General features: G+C 35.5%; 1 protein-coding gene across 1 annotated transcript in view; it reads right to left on the reverse strand.

Annotated features, from left to right (window-relative positions):
* TINAG (tubulointerstitial nephritis antigen) overlaps positions 1-20358 on the reverse strand; it is a 45264-nt gene that overhangs the window by 10997 nt on the left and 13909 nt on the right. Inside the window, exons 6-9 of the mRNA XM_084514738.1 lie at positions 19834-19984; positions 11025-11205; positions 10532-10577; positions 5670-5775 (exon numbers count right to left, since the gene is read on the reverse strand). Coding sequence (XP_084370864.1) covers positions 5670-5775; positions 10532-10577; positions 11025-11205; positions 19834-19984 — 484 coding nt within the window. The remainder of the gene's footprint in view (positions 1-5669; positions 5776-10531; positions 10578-11024; positions 11206-19833; positions 19985-20358) is intronic.

Consider the following 20358-nt stretch of genomic DNA (forward strand, 5'->3'; position numbering starts at 1 on the left):
GTCAAATGGTAAACTAGAAAACCTTTTATAACTTCCAATACAATATAAATCACATGATTTATATTGTTATAAGTTTAATGAGATATTTCTGACTCTTTCTATCCCCCCAAAGTAGCTGGTGATCAAATATGACTTGGTGTAGTCCAAATTCATCCCATTCAATTTATGTTAACTGAGACTTCGAATTAGGGAAAAACCACTCTGCAATCAAGAGAGGGATAACTCCTGAAGACACTTCTCTCCTAAGTGCTGACCCCAGCCAATGCTAATAAAATGGGCTCATTTGTCCACCTAATACTGTTTTCCATGTAGGCAATGTTATTTTAATGTCACCACACTGGCAAAAAATAATAATAATAAAAAAAAATCCTTGCACAATGACTGTCTTCCCACAGACTACATATACTGAGGAAGACGATGCAAAGATTACTCAGTCCTCTCATCTTGACTTGGTTTATATTAATAGAAAAGTTCTGCTTTCATATGAGGGTCAGAGTACCTTCTTTTACAGATAAAAACAGAGCAGGCCACAAGCACTTGCATTCTGAAACTTTTTATCTCACTTCTTCCCTGGACCTGGTCGTATAACTGTCATGATAATAACAGGCCAAAGAAAAAAAACTCATAAGTATGGTAGGTCATGTCCTATTCTTGTATACCTGCAGGTACACAAAAACACAGTACCTTCTTAAAGACTAGGATTTTAATCTACTGAATTAGAGAACAATTTTGTTCTTAATCTTTGATTTTTAAGGTCAGAGTTCTCTGACTAGTGTTCTCTGCCAGACAAAATTTTTCAGAAAATGGCTACTGGAATTTGAACCTATGGTTTTGCCTGGACATTTTAGCATGAGAGATGAGTAAGTCAGTAGTTAAATAATTCCCACAAATCTGTCATAACAAATTATATAGGAAACAGTCTCATGGATTTAACAGCATGAATTGCCAAACATTGTGTCTTTTCCCTGTGATCTTGTAATGTATTTATCTTTGCTGTAAAATATTTTTGTTGCTGTTCAGTTTTTTAAACTGTAGTATCTGATATTGATTGTCTAAAATAAGAGAATTAAATTAAAGAAAATGAATTTATTTCTCATATCACAATGTCTGTAAAGCCAAAAATTGGAGTGTCAATAACAGCAGTCATGGGCATCTTTTTTAAGCCTTTGGACTTCACACAGATGAGTCATTTAATTGTGTATTAAATGTTAAAGTGCTGTTGCTCTGTCTGACTAGCCCCTCAATGCTAAAACAGAGGTTTTTGCCTCACGTGTCAATTTTATCTCAATTAGTGTGCCTCTTTCTGTAAAGAAGCAATGAATTCAGCCCATACTTTTTCAGGGCGTAGTTGATCCAATGCCATTTAGTCTGGTGCATTATTGAATTTAAAGCTTACAGTGAATCACTGAGAAAAATAGAAGGGAAATTTGTTTCCTATTAATGTACATCTCTTGGTGTCCTCTTATGAAAGTCCTTTGTCATTCTGAGTATCTTCTACATATCTGAAAATCTATCTTTTTCATGAATCAGTATCTAAGGCTTTTAATAAAATTATTCTTGCTCCAGTCTTTAAGGTGACAGTTCATAGATTTGATTGTAGCCAAAGATTTGGCCTTTTTTAAGGCCTTTCTGAATTTTTCCATGTCAGGGGAGCAGCAGATGCAGTTCTTTGTGCGGACAGATCAGATGCCTGGCCCTGATGCTGAAATGATGCAGAGGAATAAGGCTGAGGGAGAATTTGTCTGAGCAGGTTTCAAAAATTAGTGATAGATTATTTACTATGTTATGCCTATCTTTTAAAATATATATATATTTGATCTAGAGGCGTAGCTACTTAAACCAACATACTTCCTCTATAGTTATAGGCTTTGACATCTTTACGCCCTATCCACTATATCCTCACTCTCAATCTTTTTTATCCCTATAAACATTCCTTTTCTCTTCTGTCATCTTTTCCTGAATGGAATTAAGAAAGCCAGAGGAGTAGAAAACCAGAAAAAAAATAAGGTGGAAGAAAAGGTGGATCAGTTTTATAAAGAATCTGCTATAGAATAGACTTGACATGTTTGGCAACTCGAAGTCTAAATCTGGTAGGTAAATCAGCAACCAAGTTCCTCTTTCATAGGAATTTAGTCTGTTTTTATGATACTTGGGATAAAGTGTACAGTTTCAAATCTTTTTTTAGTCTTTTTTTTTATTTTTTTTTTTTTTTTGTGCTCGTTTAGCTTTAGCTCATTCTCATTATGGTGTATTTGAGTTGTAAATATATGTGTATATACACATAAATCCGTGTGTTTGTGTACATATATACAAACATATATATGCAAGACATCTTGTAGATACTATCTTTCTATAAATATAATGCCCCAGTCAGTTAATTTGTTGTTTAAGCTACTTTATAATACCTGTGCAAGTGGGATTCATCTAGTCTAGCCTAGACATTTTAATGTTAGCTCTGCAAGTCTGACATTATCCTCAGGGGTTCTTTTATAATCAGCAAAAAGAAATGGGATCCAACAAAGCAATTTGATTCACTTAAAGACAGATAAGTAGGAAAGAGCAGATCAACAGCCATGGGTGATAAAGAGAACCATGACTGCCTAGCAGAGATGTGGCATCTAAATTTTACACATCAAAACTTAGCTTTTATGAATCCCAGTCTCCATTATTCACTTTTTCTGCTTACCTCCCTGCCTCTGCAGACAAGACATAGAAACTACTCTCTCAAAATGTCAGCAGGCCAGTCCTGCCTCCTGACTGCTGAAAGCCCTGTTTTACTGTCCACAGAGACCATGTTCTAACCCAAACTGTCTGCTACCTCCACCTGGATGTTCCATGTTTTGCTCTTATGCTTCCATGCAGTTGTTTTCCCATTCTCCCCTTGAGCCTGAGGTTACACACTGCCTCACTAGAGAAAGATTCATTGTTCTATCAGAGCTGGTTTTATGAAACAGAAGCCTTAAAAGGATATAAAATAGCTAACAATTTCAAACTGCACAACAATGAAATTCAGTCAATGAATTCACAATTTATATGATTCAGTGATCAGTTAGACAGTTTATATGTGCAAATCTGTTTTTGTTAAAAATAGCTCTGGAAAGCTTCACTAAAATTTATTTCCATTTTATCTCCATCACCTTGTAGTTGATGTAGTAGAATGCATGAGCAGCTTATGGCATTTTCAAAAATGTTTCTTAGATATTGCAAATATCAGTTCAATATGGTCAATCATTATTATAGCTGCCTTTTACAAATATTGACTCTCTTGTACAAAAGGAGTAATAAATGAAAAATAAATCTGAAAAATCAGATTACAATAAATATCAGCCTGTACAAAACTACATTTTTTTACAATACGTCATCATCTCTACCCCCTTTTCTCTCTCTAGAAACTATTTCTCTGAAGCAGAATAAAAACCATCATCAATATTTTTGTTTCATGTCCAACTTTAATGAGATTCTCATGAGTTTTTATTTAGGCTAAGGATTTTACATTGTCCTTTGAAAAAAAAAAAATCAACAACAAAACAAAACAAAACAAAACATAAAAACAAGCAATGGATGGCAAAGATCTTATATCTGGGCCATATATTTTACATTCAAATTAGTTCAAACTATTCAATGATATGAAAAAATGACAGTTTTATCCTGAAGACATGTAAGTCTTTTCAAAACTGCTTTATACTTCACAGTGCAGAGTCACATTTTATCACTGAATTTATCATTGCTAGAAATTTAAGCACACCTGGTCTTGGGATCTAACAGCCTCCAACTTGTCAAACCTGGATCCAATTTTACAGTTAAACACTTCTGCAAATATTTATGTCGTATAATCTCAACAGTCAGAACCCTTGTATGTTAGCAAACGAAAGGATGGATAATTCTTTATATTGTTGGATACATTGGATACTTCAGCAATTTTCAGTGAAAATAAGTAAGTAAATCCTCCTAACAGCCTGAGGTTTCTTTGCCTTCACTTTTCTTCTTTTTCCTTCACTTTCTTGCTTGTGTCCTTTGGCATATTAGACCACTTGCCTTTCCTCCTACTCAGTGTTTTGCACCGACCAGTCAACGTGGTCATCTCTAGGCAGCTGCTGGTCTAAGTCAAGGCTTTCATTGTTTTGCTCATAAATGGCTCCTTACCTAAGGGTTATCTTTCCCATGCACAGTCTATCAGTTCCCATTTAAATCAACAGCCACTTCAGCACATTAACAGCCTTCTTTCTCCCTTCTCAGCCATCACATTTTCCCCCTGCGTCAGTGTTGTCTAATTGCTCCCCTATGTAAATTGCTCAGCATATATTCCTCTGAGGGAAAGGTTGTTACCACCCTACATTTTCACCAAGAATAGGACTGCCAGAATCTGCACCCACAGTTCCATAGCAGCTTATCTGAGGTATTCAAACTGTAGTGTAAATTTTATAGTTTAATTTTATTACTTTTTCTTTATCTTTCAGATATACATTAAATACATATACATAAACCAACATATACTTTCATTTTTAAACATCTTTTCCTAATGCAGTCCTCTGTTCCATAGTCCATGTCATTTTCTCACTTTCCTTGCTTCATAACATTCACTTCAGGAGCTTTTCCTCTATTCGTCTGAGTCAATACCTTTTGCAACTGTATAGGCTCAAGGCTGATCCTGTGTAAGCCTGCTGCTTTTCCCTGCTGCTGTGTCACTAGTAGGCACACTCATAATTCCTAGCCAGCATTTTCCACAACCATAAGCATTTCCTTGTCCTTTGCAAAGGTATCTTCACTAAGATCACAGGTACAAAATGCAGTTATTTTATTGAACTACATGTTGAAGATAGTCTCAGCAATCTTCCTAACATGGGCCTGAATAATTATTTTTTTGATATTGTAGATCACCTACAAAATATTTGTTTGAGGCTTATCTCTAGTCATTTGTCTGTGTAACTATTCACTCAGTGATTTAATAAGTGCATCCTTGTATATTCCCTCCATGTCAGAGAAAAGAGGCCTGAGGTGTCTTCTGTAATTCATGTGCATGCACATTTTTAGATGCTTGTCATCTCAATATAGTGGCACTGTTCAACATTTGAGGGAAGATCCACTGGTGGATCACATTCTTCTATTCTATATCTGGTGGATTCATATTCTTCTTCAGCAGTTTCAGACCTAGGTGTATATTTCTTATGCATCCCAAATAAAATAACCAGCATCTCAACAGCAGCTTATTTCTGTATGGGTACAGAGAGCCCAGACTACTGTGTAAACACACCTGTGCTTGTTACTTAGGAGGCCACTGACAATTTTTATCTTTCACTTTGCATTCTGCTTGGTGACATGCTTCATTTTAATCATTTCCATTTTGTTTTTAACTTGCTGTATACATGGAAGATATGTGAGCACTCACCAAAACATTTTGTTCTATAAACCACTGTATTTGAAGCCTTAGAGTAAATGTTGGAGTGGATTACAAAGTCATAGGTCTATAGCTTTTCCCAATAATTTCTAAAATTCTCAGATATTGAAAAATGAAGCAACAATAAGCTTCAATGAAGCAACAATGAAGCAACATTGGAAGGTAACAGTGTTACACCTCTGACAATGAAGCCATTGGATTCCAAACTGGGAAATAACGTTTTACTAAGTTCACGACTAGCAGAGAAAATGGTAAAATAATACGTTTTACTCACCCAAGTAGTTTGACTGAATGTGTTTTCCATTTGGAACCTGCTTTGTAGGAGTGTCTGTAGATCCCTTCTTTGTAAAGGAAAAAATCTTCATACACTTTCATTATAGCTAAAATAAAAACAATAGGAAAAATAGCACAGTCAGTAAATATTGCTTGTACTGTAGTTTGCTCCTTGTATTTTATCAGTGAGATTTTGTGTGTGTGTGTGTCGGACTGTATAAATGTACTTTGTAATTAGAGTAATTACTAATTGCTCAGAAGTTCCCTCCTATGAGTAAATTAGTAAAAATATTGCAGCACCTGTCTCTCAAAGGTCTCTTGTCAAATTACTTGGCTTTCCCTGTCATGGGAACTCCCTATCATGGACTTATTCCAATACAGTAAGAAGAAATATCTCCTCTTGTAGCCTTACACAAATTTTGTCAATTCCATTTGAATCCAGTCCAATAAGACAAATCTCCTCAAGGTTCATGCATAAAATCCTCAGTTCTGACAAGCGTCTGTGTAGTCAAGAAAAGTATTTAACAGTCGATGTTTATCCATGTATACAACATCCTGTGAAATATGGCAGTGTTGATTTGTATGGCTTTTTCTGAACCTCATATAGAGTTCATGAAGTACACTGGAATTGCCTTTTGGAAAAATGGATTTTCTATACCTATATTCATGCTGACTTTCAGTAGAAAAAAAACTGTAAAAAAAGTGGAGCAGAAAACCGCGTGTCAATAACAACATAAGGCCAAAGAGCTGATGAACTGGAAATTCTGTGCAAGAGAATGAATATTACAATTTGAATTTTATATCTATTCATTATTTCAGAGGAATATCAGTTATTTGATTTTTAAGGAAACTATTTTGGCTTCTTTTCTAGTTTGTTCTGCCGCAGTACCGTTTGCTTTGTTACTTGGTGGGTTACAAGATCCAGAGACAAGAAAATATTTTCCAGACTTACATTACCTAATCAGAAGCATAAATACAAGCTTAACTCCAGCCTACATTTACTTTATGATTTTAACACACAGACTGCCACACAGGTTTGAACATGAGAATTAAAGAAACCCCATTTCTTAAGTCTTGAGCCTTGGGATTTCAATAAAGTACGAGTTTCATTGATGATTTGAATGTGGTTGGAGCATTTGTAACATATGTGTCTGGTATAGATCTGAATCACACAGTAAGTCAAGCTCATGCTGCAGTTTTTTCATCTGCAATGTTTTCAAATTATTTTCCCCTACCTGAATAAACTTGAAGGAAATGAACTGTCTTTATGACCTCTTGGCCTCTATCAAATTGACTGAAAACAAAATACTTTCACAAATTCTAGGGGGAAAGAAGATGGGAAGGCAAAGAGCATCTCAAAACATGACAAACCCACCTACCCAGGAAACTTGGCTGAAAATATTCATTGTTAGTTAATCCACTCACATCCAAAATGTATGCAGATAGCAACACACAGTGAATTAGAAACCATGATGCTAAGTGGCAAGTCTTGGGGAGAATTATATCAGTTAAGTAAGAATAAACAAATAAATTAAATTAAATTAATGCTACAGCTTGTTCCAGAGCTGTCTGCAGAACCAGAGCTTACAGATACTGACAGCAAAAGACCAAGGGGAAAATAGCACAAGCTTTACTCTTGCTTTCTAGTTGCAAGGTCAGGAGTCCACTAGAGTTTTCTATCATGGTTTACTCCTTCCCTCTGCCCCCAGGCTCACTAGTGTATAGATCTAGGAGTTTAACTCCTCTGGATGTTCCTGTACCACTATATCAAGATCTATATGTTCAATTTCAGGAAACAACTTACTCTGTAGAGTACCTCTAAATCAAAAGCATGTTCTTGGCTCTTTGAAGAAACATCGTACCTAAATTAATTTCACTGAAATGAAATAGAAATTTCTGAAGTGTTTCCAGAATAATTTAGTCTACATGAAAGAATTTCGTCTGATTATGTATTAAATCTACAGATATGGTGTGTGTGTGTGCAGATATGTGTATAGGTATATATACTTATCTCTACATATATACATACCCTACAAATTAATCAGGAACTAGGTACATGAAGTGCAGAATAGACAGAGATGATAACTCAAAATCAAGCACTGAGATGTTTATTTACTCAGTGACAATGTTCTGATCTGGACTGTGACTTGGATGGGATGAGATGATCACACTACACCAACCAGCAGTGTACCGTCCCACATCAAAGACACTTTTTCATTTTCCAAAATGAATGGATTAATTATTAATGAATCAGAAGAGGCAGCAATTTTAAAATATCTTACTGTAGCTTTTGCATGAACTACCTATCACGCTGAGCTGTCAGGTCCATGCATAAATACAGCAGATTATAAGATTTGTTCTACTATTGATACCTCTGCACAAAATTCTTAAATTAGAATCCATGTGTCTTAGACATGTGAAGACACAAACCCAAAAAATTGGTTGCTACCAGAAGACAAAAAAAAAGGGGGAACACTGTACATTAGTGTAGCTTAGTGCTTTCTCCAGGTCTTTTTATTGTGGCAGCAAATCAGATACTCCTTTATTTTCAAAATCACAATAGCTGAAATTACAAGTTTTCAATACTTGTTGGGGTTGAAAACTTTATGTATTACCAAAAATGTCTTCACTTTTCTTTTGGTTGAGACTGACCAATGTGACAGAAGAGAATGTTATCCTATGTCAGCATATGTAATTATTCAGAGCATTTCCATTAAAAATGTTGTGGGTAGTATTTAAATGCCCATTTGAAAGTTTTCAAAGAATTAATAATCTTCACTGTGTTTATTTGAATACTGATTTTTTTTAAACTTTTTCATCATTTGTACCTGAAACTGCTAATCACTCGGTTCCTGGATCACATCATCAAATAAAACAATTATGTTTGATGAAATAAATTGTCATTCAAACATGAAAGATGCATTAGAAAGTTTTTAATTACCTTTCTATGTCTATGGTTTCATAATTGCTGAAAATATACATATTATTCTTAATGTTAAATATGCACAAAAATTGAAGTATATTCATCATCAAAAAAGATCACTTTCTACATCATTATCTTGAAAGATTCTCAAATATTTTCCAGCTATTAAATATTGCTTATTACATTAGATAAGATTAGCCATAAGCACTTTGTAAGTTCTTGAAGAATGACAGGTGAAGGAAAAATGGAAAATAATTTTCAGAAGCTGAGGAACACTTGCAGGATGCTTTGAGGAAAAAAAAAAAAAAAAAAAAAAAAGACAAATTACCCGATCATAACTGTGACTCAGTTAAGATTCTCATTACGGCAAAAAGAAAATATGGAAAGCAATTTCACTCAGCAATAGACACTCTCAGATATATACTCTCCTTTAGATCTAATTTTCCACGTACAACATTAGCTTTACCTCATACAGCCACTTTCTCTGAAAAATCACTGACATATGAAAATCATATGAATTATTGAGTGGTTTAACATATCAAATGGCTGAATCTAGATTACTTTATGTGGAATATTTAGTATGGGCAGATTAATTTAGCAAACTGTGTGTACATATATTAGGAATGCAATATTAGAGAGTGATCTGAAATTGTATCTTCAGGATCCCATTTTTTGCATGTTCTTAAAATCAATGGAAATACCGTGTTCACCAAATGCAGCATAGGAAAGAAAATTTCCCTTTAGCAAACAAAGTTGGGCAGAACATAGACTAATACTATTGATCTTGTTAAGGCTGAGCTTCAGATTGCAGCTGCCTACTTAACAAGCTTTAAGAAGTAACTTCAACACCATGATGCACTGAAATTAATTATATTTAATAATGAAGATTTCAATAATGAATTGGAGGCTATGATAATTCATTATATATCTGAGGTCACTAGAAATGTAGAAGTCCCCTGGTTTTGCACTGGTCATCTATCCATGAGGTGGACATCTTGCACAATGCCCTTTCCAAATTCCCAGATGATGGCAGCATCATCCATGGCTGCAACCAATCAAGCTAAACAACTAACTCTTCTCCCTCCCCTCACTCCCTGCTGAAGTCTCTTTATTTCACTAGAACCTGAGTCCTTCATTGCAGAAGGGCTCCTTACACACCAAAAGTTACATGAAGAGGCATATGCCTCTTTTATTCACCGTGGAATGTAACTTATGATACTTTGATAGAAGATCATTGTACACTGATTATTTCAATAACAATATTAATCACAGAATCACAAAATTTCTAGGTTGGAAGAGACCTCAAGATCATCAAGTCCAACCTCTGACCTAACGCTAACAGTCCCCACTAAACCATATCCCTAAGCTCTACATCTAAATGTCTTTTGAAGACTTCCAGGGATGGTGACTCAACCACTTCCCTGGGCAGCCTCTTCCAATGTCTAACAACCCTTTCGGTAAAGAAGTTCTTCCTAACATCTAACCTAAAACTCTCCTGGCGCAACTTAAGCCCATTCCCCCTCGTCCTGTCACCAGGCACGTGGGAGAACAGGCCAACCCCCACCTCGCTACAGCCTCCTTTAAGGTACCTGTAGAGAGCAATAAGGTCGCCCCTGAGCCTCCTTTTCTCCAGGCTGAACAAGCCCAGCTCCCTCAGCCGCTCCTCATAGGACTTGTTCTCCAGGCCCCTCACCAGCTTCGTCGCCCTTCTCTGCACCTGCTCAAGCACCTCGATGTCCTTCTTGTAGCAGGGGCCCAAAACTGAACACAGTACTCGAGGTGCGGCCTCACCAGAGCCGAGTACAGGGGGACGATCACCTCCCTAGCCCTGCTGGTCACACTGTTCCTGATACAAGCCAGGATGCCGTTGGCCTTCTTGGCCACCTGAGCACACTGCTGGCTCATATTCAGCTGACAAACATCTTTCAAACTTACCATACCTTGCACTGGTCCTTTGTCCATGATTTCTTCCATTATATCAGTTTCCTGAGGGGAGGGAAGCAACAGCAGAGAAAGCAAGGAAAGAAAATACATTCTGTTAAATTACTTAAAAAACACATACTAATTTATCATTTTATACATATGTATAAAGATACATAAAAACGTCATTGTACTTGTATTTCTGCTACAGAATATTTGGTTTACCAAATGAGCAAGACCTTCAGAAACATGTTTAAGAATCACTAATACACAGTTCCAGCTGCATAATTTCTTATCTAATTCCTATAGGACCACAAAGCAACATCTCTTTGAAGAGATAACATAAAACAAAAAATGTAGGAAATTTAAACCAATTCTGAAAAGACAAAGGCAATAAAAATGAAAACTCACTCTATACCTCTTCAAGTAAAACAGACATATTTCCACATGCCAGATATTTTTTCCCAAAGGAGAAAACATAAATGACAGGATAAGTGCACAGTATGAACTTACTTTTGAGGAGACCCTGTAGTGAGAGCCACAGCGGTATAGCCGATTGGATTTTTCTAAGTCATTGGGGCATGGCCCATTTGTATAGTTTTGTCCATATTCACTTGACACATAACAGTGATTTTCACCTGGTGGATCCAAGTGATGCTTCCAAAATGATGGATAACAAGCATAAGATACAACCCTGTTCAGTTTAAAAAATAATATAAAATAATAATAAAAAAAGAGTATTTTAAAACTTGTTTTATTTCAAGTTTTTAATTATTTTGCTACTGTAAATTCACAGAAAGATCATTCTTCAAACATATGAATACGTCTGACAGTTTCAACAGGAAGATGTTTGCTTCATTTAGTATGTATGGTGCTTATGATCAAGTTTCAGTTGCAGTAGTTCTCTCCCCGCCCTTCTCTACATAGAGGTAGGATTGAAAATGTGTCAGCACTGCCCTTTGTCACCTAGCACGTTCACCTCATTAAGAATGCATGAAGGCTCACACTGAATAAGATCAATAAATTACCAACGTTTTCAACAGTACCAATTTGTCAAAAGTAGCTTGTGAAATGTGCATATTAGCCGCAGAAAACTTTTAAGGGAAATGAATCATTTTCTAGTTTTATCTACATTTTCTACAGGAATTTTGCTGAGAAGCTATAGTCTTTTTGTTTCTTTCAGCTAAAATGTCTTGGAACTTACATTTTTCTCACAAAATAAAGAGAATATTTGCTCATATTTTATTGTGAACTTTTGTTGACATAAAAAATCCTATATTAAATTTTTAAAGGTTTGGGTAAAAATAATTGGTCTGTTGGCAAATGAGTAAATTTTTTGGTTCTTCAAAGGAAGGTCCAATGCTTAGTGGTTAAGCAATACTAACAGCTTAATTGATAGATAAAACAAACCTCTGGAGTGAGTACACCTCCTTAAAAGGGAACGTTACTACCTGAAATACATGGGAGATAAGTACAAGTGAGAACATGACCTGAGAAGGTGTTAAGTACTAAACTTAAGTTAACGAACAATCTGACAGTAGAGAAGTATTAGGAAAAGCATTTGATTATGGGTTGGTAACTGGGTTGCCTTATCTCGATTCATGGGAAAATAAAATTCTCTGGAGTGTTGCTGACAGAAAGTACTTTGCCCAGGTTGAAGTACTGAAAAATGACAGAGAAAATGTGAAACTCAGAAGGGATCAGAGTGGTGGGACTTATTGCAATTTTATAATTTTACTATTTTGCAATAATGTTTTATGCTTATAAAGCCAATGTGAGTATGGTTAAGTAAGGTTTCTTTATCTATAATCTTCATTTTCCCATCACATTGTTCTTGACAGGGTTAAATTCAGGCTGAAGTCAGAAAGTATAATTCAAGATAGAGAAATTCAAGAAAGCAGAAAAGTATAGGCTTGTGCCTGGAAGTGAACACAAACCAAACAGAGGTATAGAATCATAAACCATAGAATCAGAGAATGGCTTGGTTTGGAAGGGACTTTAAAGATCATCTAACTTCAACCCCTCTCCATGGGCAAGGATGCTACCCCCTAGATCAGGTTGCTGAGGTAAACTTAAATGGCTGGTAAGCATGCGGCATCCAGTGTTCAGAAAAGGTCAGTGACTATCCTGGGAGGATCAGGTCACAGGGCTTCTTCTATAGGTTTCTGATTATTGACATCTGGACCCTCTTGAGGAAAATGAAATGACAGACCATGCTGTGATATAATAGCAGTATGTGTCTGCTTTCTGCAGTTCCTGAACACATCTTATCTACTTTTTAGAAAAGTATCTATATCAAAACATTTTTCAAATGCTGAGAAAGTTTTTGCTCACACAACAGATATTTTTTACATATCACTTATTATGAATCTGCATTAATGGTTTTGATTTCAAGGTTTTAGATTTTAGTTATAGAAAATGACTCATTTTTAACAGTTTTAAATAAACTTGTATGTTCTAGAAAGATTATGTTTTTTAAACATTAAGTCTAGTAATGATTGGACAATTTCTATTGTTATGAAGATTTCAAAATCACAAATATCCATTTACTGCAAGAATGCTGGAGGAAATGTTCAACAGAAAATCTGTGAGAGGAATTTATAGTTCTAACAGAAAAGACAAATCTTTGAACTGAAAAAAAAAAAAATCTTCTGGATGACACTTCTCTAGGTGCAGGCTTCAAAGACTCAAAGGTATTTAACACTGATGCTGTCAGAGGAATGATTGTCGAAGAGCTACAATAAATCACCTGAGGTTTAAACCCATGCTAATTTTGGATGTGAAAATCTCCAAAGTGCTAAATCAAAGGAGCTTTGAAGAATGGGTTAAGAACCCTCATTGCATCCAAGAATGGAGACTGGTAATGAAAATAAGGGGTAGTTACATGGAGAAGTAAGAAGAGGTTTTAATTCTTTACCTTGGCAATACATCAAAACCTTAATTATAATGAACTGCTTCTTCATACAGTAAATTTATTTCTTTCAAGTAGCTTAACCTGATATATTCAGACATTTTGACTGTTTGACTAATTGAATATCCTTTTTACTTAAATAAAGTGAAGCAAATAAAGCATATATTTAAAATACACTTACTAACAATATGAAACATTTAAGTAAAAGCATCCAGAATCTACCATTTTTTTTATATTTTTATGAGATTTTGGGACCTTTTGGTTTTCTACATTATAGCACTATATGTTTCTAAAAAAAATACACACTTCTATCATGTTGCCGTGGAAGCATATCAGAAAGGCTCTTCTAAGGAACAGAATAAAGTAGCTCACTGGAACAGAATATTTTGAAATGTGTAGTCCTATGAAAAGGATATATATTTTAGTAGCTCAACAGTTATACTGAACTTACTGAATCTGAAAAAGAATAAACTGCATTTCCATGCAGTTTGAGGCATAATTAGATTTACCTGTGTTTACTTAGTCATTAGGAATTTTAAAAGAGCACACTCATGCTTCAGCTACTCTGGCATTTTCCCATTAAGTCTTGGTTATAGAGCAATTGACCCTTAGGAGTGTCTTTTTGCTTAGCAAATTGTTTCTGCCCAAACTAGACCAACACACTCAGGAGCTGCAGTAACTCTGCCTACAAAAAAAAAAAAAAAAAAAAAAAAAAAAAAAAAAAAAAAAAAAAAAAGGCGGGGACTGCCCATCTAAGGGCAATCAGGCTGTTATTGTTTAGGACTGGGAAGTCCTTTTAATTCATTCTGAAACGGCTGAAGATAATCAGATTCCCCAGATTTTAACTGGGGAAAATGCTAACTGGGGAATGATAAGTATATAAGCCACATGTATGTAGGATGTTGTTGGTTGTTTTAAAATGTATTATACTTTATTTCTTTCACTGGGTAGAAATAACACTTTGTTTTATATATATGTGTATGTTTTCATATGCATATTTTTATAATGTTTATATAATGTATCTATATATGTAATTACTCTAGTCACCACTGATCATAGCATTCCAAGAGAAATACAGCATTGTTGCTGAGTCAGGCCTGCAAAGCAGGTAAGGTGGGTAAATACAGCCCTTAGAGCACAATCCCTCATAAGCAGAGCAGAAGTGACTGCAACCCAGTATAAGAAAAGGTATGACACCTGTCCCTCAGGTGTGCTTAGAAACATCACAGAAAAGAACAGAGGACAAGTGCATTCATGAGACGTAGATCTTCTTCCCCATTCTTTCAGTCTGATTGCCCCATTGGAGTTGTCACAGATTCTGCATGGATGGGTCTTACATTTATGGTAACAGAAGTGAAGCAAATGATTAACTGGCGTTCTGGATCTGGAACTGACATTCTGGATCTGTGTAGTAATCCAGACTTGACAACTCATTCTGAAATAGCAGTTACTTTTGAATTCTTTCACTAAGTATAGGTTTTGCCATCATGATTGACATAATTTAACCTAATGATTTCCTTTAACTCCTTGCCAAAACATCTATTTGTACATCCTGAAACATCAGTACAACATTAAACACTAAAAACCTTTAAGGGAAGTGGATCAGAGAAGTCCTTGCCATAAGAGTCATAGAAGAAAAATAGAAACAAATGTTAATGGGTTTAAGTGCACATATACATAAGCATATAAATAAATACTAGTACTAGGACCAAGCAACATCCATGGAGAAACATCATAAGCCTGTGGTGTTCTCATACATTCTTGGTGAATTCATGTAGTCACGTTTATGTGTTTAGCTTTATCAAAATATTTCCTTTTTTATTGCATATATATCTGAATTGAGAATTGAGGACATAGTTTTAAAATATTAGATTATATTAATAGCAAGTTGGCCAAACCTAATTAAAATAACATCAATACATGTATAATATACAATAATATCAATAATAATAATAAAAAAAATAATCAAACCCTGCAACTGCTAGGAGCCCAAGCTATGAAACAGATCAGGTCCTGATTACAAGCAGTATTTGTATTCAAGTGTGTAACCATTTACTTCCTGAAAGAAAAATATTTCTTTCTGATTCATAAAGACTGTAAACTTTAATTTCCATTACCAGATTTAAAAAAAAAAAAAAAAAAACACTTCCAAACCAAATTGATTCCTCTGAAAATATGGCTTGTAATTGAGACATCTAAAATTATTAATAATTAGATTTCATCTTTATTTAATGGGGGAAGACAGAGAGAGGAGAAAGTTAGTAATTCAGCTCCTCTTACAGCAAATCTCACTGTTAACTGTTTGCTCAGTCTTTCTGAAAGCTCTCCTCACTGAACTTTATGGAAGTCTTCCTTTGACTTCACGGGCAACAGTTTAAGCCAGCACTATATTTTCCTGAAAATCTATCAAAAATCTGAGATAAGCATACTTCAGAAATCAGAAAGCCAGAAGCTTTAAAACAGCATTGAACACCTGCTGTGAAAATTTACAAGCCCACACAGAAAATCAATGTGTTTTCTGCCTATTGCAAGCTATGGAGATAATGAAAAAAATATTGATTGTAATATACTGGCTCATAAAATAAAAGTTACCTGAAAGTGTGAGAAATCAAGCACCATTTATCAGCGCTCATTCAAAAAACACTTTGGAATTTATCCCATAAAATTCCAGTTTTTCATAGTCAAAAGCAAAATGTTGTGGGGTTTTAGTTATAAAAAATGATTCAATCATCAACATCAGTGAATTAAATTTTTGTTTGGTTGGTTGTTTGTTTTTTTTTTTTTTTGTTTTTTTTTTTTTTTTCCAGGTAAAATGCTCTTGGCCACTTTCAGAGACAGAAGATTAGACTAGAAGGACCCTTGCTTAGACCCAGCATAACCATTCTTGTGCTCTTCCAACATCTCCCCTCCCTCTTTTGATCTTTACATTAATCTGTTTATTTGTGGCTAGAACAGTTGGAGGAGGATTTGAAATGTTGTCTGAACTTGAGCAACAAAAATGAGGATTTAGAAATATTGTTTATAAAAATGGGTAAGTAGAGATATTTTCATGTTTGGTACTTTGATGGTGAAGCAAAAACTGGGGGTAAGCATGGGAGGCAGGCAAACTTCTGTAAGAGAGCAACAAAGCTGTATGTTTAGGAGCTGGCTTCACAGGGCTGAGAAATCTGGATGATTGGTTAAGAAGATGATCTTGGACTACAGAAATTTCTTAGAGATCTAGATAGCCTTCAAAAGTTCTTGATGGTTCTCACCACAACTGCCCTGCAAATTGTTTATTCAGACAGTCAGCTGCAAGACTGGTGAATCAGGCAAATAAACTGCAAGTCTGGTGTCTTGAATGAATGAGCAATAATACACATAGTTTGAAATTTGGAGTATAGATACAGATGGGTATATAGCAAAATGCCTCATACAGCTTCAGCATGCCTTGCTTTCTTTATAGAAATAAATTAACTCTGGTATGTCTAAACTGCCTCTGAAGAGTGCTCTGTGTCACTAATCACACCGCTCCAGATGAAAAAAAAAAATAGTTTCTTGGTATAGGAAGAATCTTATTATTATGGGTTCATGGTGGTTATGGCCATACAGGGATAACAGTTGGGGGAGCAGAAACCCAGAAGGTTGGAGAATTCCTGCATTCTTTAGGGCTTTCCCTCTAAAAATTGTCTCCAACTGTTGTGGAGATAATACTGATTAAAATGAATCTTTTATCTTATCTGCACTAGCAAATCTTGTGCTCCCATCCTTAACATGGTAGGCAAGCAAACAGTCCATTGAGAAAGAGTTATATTTACTCTGTAAAGAGCATGAGCTACATATTAAAAGGAGCCTGCTCTTATAGATACAGAAAAGAGTTAATTAAAATATAAAGCTATAAACTTAATTTATTCATGAATGAAACCTTTGCCTAAATGAGGTGCTAAGAGGCCTTTACCAGGGTGGAATCCATTACTTCCCACTGTAATCACTTACCTAGAGGGCCTGCCACTCAAAACTAGTCAAAACTAGTTTAATGTTGAAGCCCTGAGATCCTTGTCAGATCAAAAATAGTTCACCTGTTTAATGTATTTTGAAGACAAGCAGAATGATCACTTTGTATTCTTAGTGTCTGTGTGAATGACAGTGCTTTGGTCTTCATCTGGATCCCCATGCTACCATGACAACTGTGACGTCTGATGCAACATGTCTGACATTCTCCTGATCTCTTCATAGTTTATTTGTTTGTTTTTAAAGTAAAATTAAAAGTTGACAGACAGCAGAACTGAGATCTCTCTGTCTACAGGTATGAGCTACATCAAAGATGAAATAAAGGGTGAGAGTGTATGAAAGTGAGGGGAAGTAGATTATGGTATGGAACAGGAAGCACAAAAAAAAAAAAAAAAAAAAAAAAACAGAACTTTTACAATGTGAGACACAGCTGAATTTAATTACAGAGTATATAACATCTGGTTATTGCAAATCCTCCTAGAAGCCATTTCCAGGCACATGAGGGTCAAGGACTTGACTGGGAACAGACAGCACAAACTTGCCAGAGCAAATCATGCCTCACCATGATGAGATGATGAGATGAAATTGCTAGCTCCATGGAGAATAAGAAGAACAGATGATGTAATTTACCTTGCCTTTAGCAACCTTTTCAGTGTTTTCTAGCTGAACTGGAGCGAAGGACTGGATGAGTTGCTTACAAATTCAATAACTGAACTAGGCTGCCATGATAGAAGGTTGACTGTTAAAGTGACTGGTAGCTATTTACTAGTGACATTCCTCAAGAGTCAACATTGTGTCATCTATATTAAAAGCCTTAGCAGTGGGACATAATGAATGCTCAGTAAACTTGTGGAGGGTGCCAAATTGGTGGTAAGTGGTCAGTATACTGGAAAGTAGGGCAGGGCTGTCATTCACAGGGTCATTGGCAGTTTAGAGAAATGAGCTGACAGAAACCTCATAAGTTTCAGCAAAGACTGAAGCCACATCCTACCACTGAGCCAGAACTTCACATGCAGCAGTACAGGCAGGGCACCACCCCTATAGAAAGCAGTTTTACAGGAAAGTATCTGCAGTCTTGGGCAATAAGATAAACCGAGGTTAGCAGTGGGCCCTCTTGATAAAGGTGGGCACACAATACTGATTTTGATCTTGCTAAGCAAGAACATTGCCAAGACATAGTGAAAAGTGGTTATACGCCTCAAACTGTTACTTGTAAGGTTACATCTAGAGTACTGTGTTCTTTTATGGCATTCCCAGTAAGGACATCGACAAGCTGGTCAAGTCCAGTGAAGGACCACAAATGTGTGTAAGGGGCTGAAGCGTGTATTATACAAGGAGAAGCTGAGGGAGTTGAATTTGTTCAGCCTGGAGAAGGTATTCTAAGTGTTGTCTTCAACTATATAAGGAGAGGCCACAGAAGAGACAGAACAAGACTCGAAGTACAGTGAAAAGCTGAAAGGCACCGATCACAAATTTTACTAAAAAAGATGCAAATTAGATAAAAGAAGAAAGTTCTTTACTGCAAGAATGATCAAACACAGAGACATATTGCAGGAAGGTCTGTGGAACCTCCATCCTTGGAGATACTCAAGACATGACAGAGGACATGGCCCTGAGCAAGCTAATCTAATTTCAGAGTTAGTCATGAGCAGGACAGTGGACTAGGTGACCTACAAAAGTTCATTCCAACCTAAGTCATTCTGTAATTCTATAAATTGTTACATGTCACTTCAAAAAGTTTCTAACTGTTCACATAGAGTTTAAGGGTTATTAATTTTGCTGAGTCCAACTTGAAGAAAGAAAGTTTCAGGTACAGTCCTTGCTACGGTGTTACATTCTGGAACAATCTTGATATAGCATGATTACAATTTGTTTTACATAAAGACAACATCTGAAACTTTTAAATATTCAAGATATTGTCTTATGCAACCAGTTGCTTTCTCAAGATCATTTAACATGAAAAGCCTGTATCTCTGATAGAAATATAGATAAAACTATAGAAGTTTTGAGTGCATTTGTGGTATTTTCCTAGACATAAAAAAATCTTTTATTGCTTTTCTAGCTGTTAGAGAAGTTACCTTTTTACTCCATAGTATTATAACTAATGACAGCATCCAGATATAATGAGCCTTGAAGAGGAGATGGGTGGTTTAAGAGTTTTCTCAGCAAGAGCTTCTATCTTTCTAATTCAAAATAGTCTTCATTTATCACTTTGGAAATGTGGTGTTCAATAAGGTGTTTTAAAGGTGTAAACCAGAAAAAGTGATTGTCCTGATGAGGTGATACAAGGTAATCTTAGATAAGCTGACCTAAGACAGAGCTAAATGTTTCTATCTTGAAAGGTCAGAAATCATCATTATCACACGTGTAAATTAAGTGACTGTTTCAAGTTAAGATAAACTAAACAGATAAAAAATTTACCCATGTGTTTTCAGATATCTCCAAGCACCATCAATACTTCCACCATTACATGCATGCTGATTGTTGGTATCACAAGAAATCAAGTTCTGAACAGAAAGGTTGTCTGTGATCTCACCATCAGAATGAATTGCTATTCTATCTGCTGCAACACCTGTTTTGAAAGAATTTTTGTGTTATTAGAAACAAATAATTACTTACTGCTTTTTAGTAGTTACTGTGAAAGTGTGACTGAAATTATAGCATCAGTATTTTCTGTCTGTAAATATTTTTGCAAAAGAATTTGGTATTATCTGTCAGAATCTTAAGAGAGTTGTGAAACTGCAAAGCACCATGAGCAACTTCACTGTAATTTTATAAATCAATAGATTTACCAAATATCATCAAAACTTAAATATAAACATTAGATGAGACCTTTAGAAAATATAGTCTGATAATCTCTATATCTGTACATGAGTATTCATCGACTTTCATATTCATCTATCTTCAGCAGAAGACACAAATACTCCCCACATCTCTTCAGCTGAA

Source organism: Aythya ferina, assembly GCF_964211825.1.
Source record: "Aythya ferina genome assembly, chromosome: 3".
NCBI classification, from domain to species: Eukaryota; Metazoa; Chordata; class Aves; order Anseriformes; family Anatidae; genus Aythya; species Aythya ferina.